The sequence below is a fragment of the Glossina fuscipes genome, unplaced genomic scaffold (genome assembly GCF_014805625.2).
Source record: "Glossina fuscipes isolate IAEA_lab_2018 unplaced genomic scaffold, Yale_Gfus_2 42, whole genome shotgun sequence".
NCBI classification, from domain to species: Eukaryota; Metazoa; Arthropoda; class Insecta; order Diptera; family Glossinidae; genus Glossina; species Glossina fuscipes.
The window spans coordinates 2,101,379-2,106,894 of NW_023998426.1; the positions used below are offsets into that span (position 1 = coordinate 2,101,379).

Consider the following 5,516-nt stretch of genomic DNA (forward strand, 5'->3'; position numbering starts at 1 on the left):
CCATAGTTGGACTATAAGTTGGGCATATACCGGTATCAGCCATTTTGCATTCACTCTTCTGTCTCTCCCTTTCCCGTTTCGGTATGTTAACCCAATCAAAATGGCCGCTCCATTGGAAACCACCAACTTGAAACGTTTTGTAACCAGTAGTATGGTATTTAAAGTCGGAAGCGTCAATCACATCGATAATAGGAACCAACACGCTAGTACGAGACTCCTTAATCCGATCCAGTAACGGTTCACACCAACCAATATTTGCTTCGCAATGAGCATCCAAAAATATAAGAACATCACCGGTAGCATTGCGAGCGCCTGCTAAACGAGCTCTTATCAAACCCAACCTGCCGGTATAAATATCAACATACTTTTTGCAATAATGAATAAAAATTTGATTAAAAAATAAATTGAACAAATATATTTTTCGAGATGAATTTTTTAGAACACGAGTGCTTAAATTTTTAAAACCCGTCTTTGCTTTCCGTTAAAAACTTTTTCAAAATGTCATACCGGTCTGCTACACGTATATCACAAAAAGAAAAAATGAAAAGAAAAAAAAAATTGAATGTCTGACGTTTGGAACAAATGTTACTGATTTAAAAAAGTAGCAGTTGAAAATGCTTTTGCCACTATATTGCTTATTAGAAGAAGAAGAGCAATGTGAAAAATTTAACAACTCGGTTTGAACTTTAACATTTTATAGCAATAAGGAATGTTGATTGAAAAGAATCCACATACATATATATATATTGGTTTAATTGCCAATAAATTTGTTGTTGCTGCTGTCTTCTTATACTATTTGCGTAGAATTACTCACTACGTGGACATTTATAAAGTGTAAGAATGTTTTTAGACTAACTCACCTATTTTTAAGGCGGACAATGCTTATTTTGCCTTGAGGCAATCTGGTGCGTATGTAATAGTCCAATTTACCACCCAATTCCACGTTCTCGCTGCCATCGTCAACCAAAATGATTTGTTTTAGCAAATGACGATTGCAAGTGTTTAGCGTACTATGAATTGTACGAACCAGCACTGAGTAGGGCTCGTTAAAGAATATTATAATAACACTTGCAGATGGTAAAGCATCTACATCGTAATGCTGATTGGCGCATAGAGGATTACGATAGTCATCTAAGGTCCGATTATAACTTAAACGTTCGCTTAATAACCCATTAAGAGCAATTTTTCGGTAAATCTCTTCGCCACGTATTTTTTCTGCACCTTCAAGGAAGACAGGTTCGCCATTATCTCCCCAACCAGGCTGTTGTCTAGCCAAATCCCATTGTATGCTAAGCTCGTATATAGAATTAAAATCAAACTCAGTCGATCTTATTGTAGGCCGTTGTATCTCGTTTTCGCTTTCGATGAATTCTGAACGACTGGATGGATTTTGCAGACGAGAGGAATACTTTAAACCATCGTACTTTTGATTAGTCTTGTTGTTGTTAACATTGTCCACCTGCAACACTTTTATGTAGATTACGAACATCAAAGTCACAAGAAAGAATGTTATTATTTTTCCATAGAATGAACGAAAACGTGAAAGCATGATCTGTGCAACTTATATTTCTCCCGCAATAAACAAATAGGATGCAGTGCGGTTAATTGGCGGCTAGCCCCTCACGGTCAATTCAGTCGAATACAAATGCATACATCAAATCGAATTTAGTAAAACGTTGGCACTAAATAAATGTGGTATAGTAGCACAACAACAACAACAACGAAAATAAAATAATAAAAAATGTAAGATTCGTTAAATAAAAATCCAGTTTTTTGCTTGCAATTGTATGCGATGGTTTTTAACATGACGTGCTTCGCAACTTCTTTTATTGAATAGAAGCTCGTCTGCTTACAAAATCTGCTAGTTTTCAGTCATTTGGCTCATTTGCTATTCCAGCTTTTGCTCGCAGCTCGTTTTACGCGTCGATAAAGAAATTCTCAAATTTCCGTATCTCCTCAAAAACTACACTAACTCCGTCTCATTGACTTGCACGAGATAAAATAATTTAATTAATTTGTAATTTTGATTTTTTACTCGAGTTTTGTTTACGAAGTTTTCAAGATGAGCAACTAAAGTGTTTCATTTCATAATGTTCCATTGGATAAAATAAGAAGAAGAAATAAGAAGAGCAAATGGAAAATTTCACCTAAACACAGCAAAAATAAGGAAAAACAAGGAAAAAGCATTTCAGTCGAGCAAAGTCGGTCTGTGTATTTGGGAGAAGGCTTACATTTTAGTGGACTGGATTTAGATGCAGCAAAGTGCATTTATTTTCAAAGATCTTATTACAATTTTAGTAATAATACCAGTCGTGGTATAGGCTACATTAAGTTTGTGCAGACAGTTGTAGAATTCAGAAGGACAGACGTACCTTTTATTATACCGAGTGATTTAGAATAATTTTCTAAGCTTGTCTGACTGTCCGCCCTTTCAATGTTTGCTCATGTATTCTTGTGTTGAACGCATAGGCCACAATTATCGATGGTGAAATTTGATACACATATATTTTTTCGACCCTAGGACAAGCGCTATTGAAATCGAATCGTTCTCGTGTAAAGCCTTACTTCGACCACTTCTCGTATAAAGCCTTATTTTGATGAGCCCTTAGAAGGAAAAATATTACAGCGATGGGAATTTTGCGAGAAAAATCGCTTAGTAATAGTATATCCGCATTTTGAATTGATGTGAAAAGTTTGGATAGAATGCTGGAATTTCCTAAAGCCGGTACCATACAACCATTTTTACGTAAACTGAATCTTTATGTTGTAAAAATCCTACTTCATTATCACAATTCCTTCATAATAATAACTTGGCAAAGAATATCTAAAAATCAGCTTGGTCCGACCATAGCACTCTTACTTGCGAGCTGCCATATAAAACGTTATGATTCATGATAGGGGTCGGGTCGAAAAGATAAATATATGTGCTCTAAAATCCAGCATGCTTAAAATTATTAAAGATAAATTTTCATCATAAAATTTTAATATGAGACCCTTTTAGTCAGCCCTTACAGTTTTTGAAATGATGCAATAAAAGTTGAACTTTTTGTCATTTAAAGGCCTACTCATTGTTGGAACGATTGCATCGAAGGAGCTTCAAAAAATTAACTTATTCGATTCAAATACTACTAATAGCAATATTAGGTGATGAAGAAGAAATTTTTCAAGAAGTTGTGAAGTTGTTTTTGTTTTTACGTAATCATTTTTTTTTTAAATAAAGCGTTATATCGGGAGTGGTTGCTAAGGTTCAATCCATTTTAATCCACTTGGGTCAGAATTATAGACTCTTTATAATAATTCATCACACGGACAGAAAATCCTGACTATATATAACAATAATAGGTTTGTTTCAAATCCTTCTATATGTAACATAAATAAACCCGAACAAGTTAAATATATCCTGCCACAAGAGCTGTAGAGTATAATAAAAATGAGATTTACATCGTGTACTTTTCGAAGATAATTCACATGTCCTTTCAATCGATATAGCGATCGTATATCATATCGCGTTGTACACATTTGATTTCATGAAATTTTTGTACGATTTGGCAGCATTTCTAACCTCAGTATATTGAAAAACTACAAAGGGAAAATTTAGAATGCACCTCTATGCTCTAAAGGAAACGCTCAATAGCGCTAATGCCATAATTTAGTGTTTCTTAATAATGCAGGCCCTATGGTCGATCTTTTTAAATCAACCTCGAGAAAGCGATAGGCTGAAAGTAGGCTTCAAGTTTCATTGTTGAAAAGGGGCGTTCTCTCCCTTTTTTGTAGCCATTGAGACCTATCTAATATGTTAGTTCCCCATGAAACTTCAGTGTAACCATAGCCCACGAAGGGCCATACCCAGCAATCGATCAATAAACCATTCGTCTTAGTAGTCTAATGGGTAGTGAATCGTCATATCAGGACCAATCCTACCTTTGAGCAACTTGACTCTCGTGGACCACACCAATTTCATGACTTGTCGCCTTCTTGCGTTTATGCCACACTGTACAGCGTTAGGTAGGACCGAAGCCGCTCTTACCTTTGCATCTGATACACGTCCTGGAACGCCATTCGGTACGCTATCTTTCCGCTAGGAAATAAATGCTTCCAAGGACGTTAACACGCAGCACACACTCACCTGTGCCCCGGTTTTCTTAAACGCCACCGGCTCAATAAAAGTAAACCGAATGGGAGAAGAAAATGTTCTCTCCAATACTCCTGTTAGGTTTCCAAAAGGAAAACCCGCCATCAGGTTATAGATAGTAAACATGAAACCGTTCTTTGCCATTTATTGAGCAGCTCTAATAAGTAAGAGCTTATAAAACAATCAGCCAATGTTTGTAAGGTGAGGGTTTCGGTACGTCTATGATCTTCCTCACAAAGGCCAAAAGTCAGATATCGAATCGAATCGAGTTGTTCGTGATGTACAAGAATAGGTCTATATACTTTTTACGAATAACGACGAAATTGAGTAGAAGAAGGCCGTATCCATATCGAAAGGCAACCTGGAATATCCATTATCTAAAGTTTTACTTAAATGTAGTCGCACAGAGTGTTTTTAAACACTAATGCAGTTTAGTAGAACCTGAAGTTTGTGAGCACAGTACCCTTCGCGTCTGTCATGTCCCTTCAATGTCTGTAAATTTTAGTGTTCTATCGATTGCGGACAAATTAATTATTCAGTTAATACCATCGCATGGAACTTTTAGTTGCCCGTTGGAAATATTTGTACCAAGTCTAAGGTTTATAATGTCACAGGTCACTAAATAAAGCTCCCTGTCTATTGCGAGCGTTTTTAAAAGCTTATTACGCGTAACTTGTGTACTGTTTTTGGAGATACTTGAACAAGGGTTTCAATAATGGTCAGAGATCAATGGCTGTCATAAGTCATCATTCCAGTTTTTTACTGTAAGAATTTTCAGCGACGGAAACGCGGACAATTCAGTGGGCATGGCTACTGATACCTCAGAAATCTTACATCGTTCAGGAATATGTATGTACGTATGTATATATATTTTCATATATACATGTGAATGAGCCCAAGTATCTTCAAAAACCATCTGCACGTTAACTGTAACAAGCCTGTAATAAAATATATATACATATACATACATGAAGTATGTATACATATATATTATTGAACTTGCACATGCCTAAGCATATATGAAATATTTTCACTTTCTTGAACGGAAGGCTACCATTTTTAGTTGAAAAGGTTTGTTTAATTTCCGATACTACACGTACATGCACTCGTATGAGTAATTTTTTGCGAACTTTTTACAACTGAATCGAATCACATTTAGAAGTTGAATGTAAGTTTGCCTTAAAAATTCTAAAACAAGTCCTCTTATGATATTTTGTTTTTCACAACAATAATTGTGTTTGAGGAACAATTGTTTAACGTTTGCCGTAATCGACAGACCAAAATTTAAGTGAATAATAGTTTCTGAAATGGTATCGCTATGAAGAACACAAATAACGTTGTGGAATGGCAAAGAGGGAGTCTGAGCTATGGAGATGTATTTAAC

General features: G+C 35.7%; 1 protein-coding gene across 1 annotated transcript in view; it reads right to left on the minus strand.

Moving 5' to 3' along the window:
• The window catches only part of LOC119636935 (polypeptide N-acetylgalactosaminyltransferase 1), a 5,689-nt gene extending 3,740 nt beyond the window's left edge, over positions 1-1,949 (minus strand). The window contains exons 1-2 of the mRNA XM_038032666.1: positions 861-1,949; positions 1-341 (exon numbers count right to left, since the gene is read on the minus strand). The exon at positions 1-341 is cut by the window's left edge and continues 64 nt beyond it. Of these exons, the coding sequence (XP_037888594.1) occupies positions 1-341; positions 861-1,549 (1,030 nt within the window). The 5' untranslated portion in view covers positions 1,550-1,949. The remainder of the gene's footprint in view (positions 342-860) is intronic.
• Positions 1,950-5,516: the final 3,567 nt, after the last annotated feature.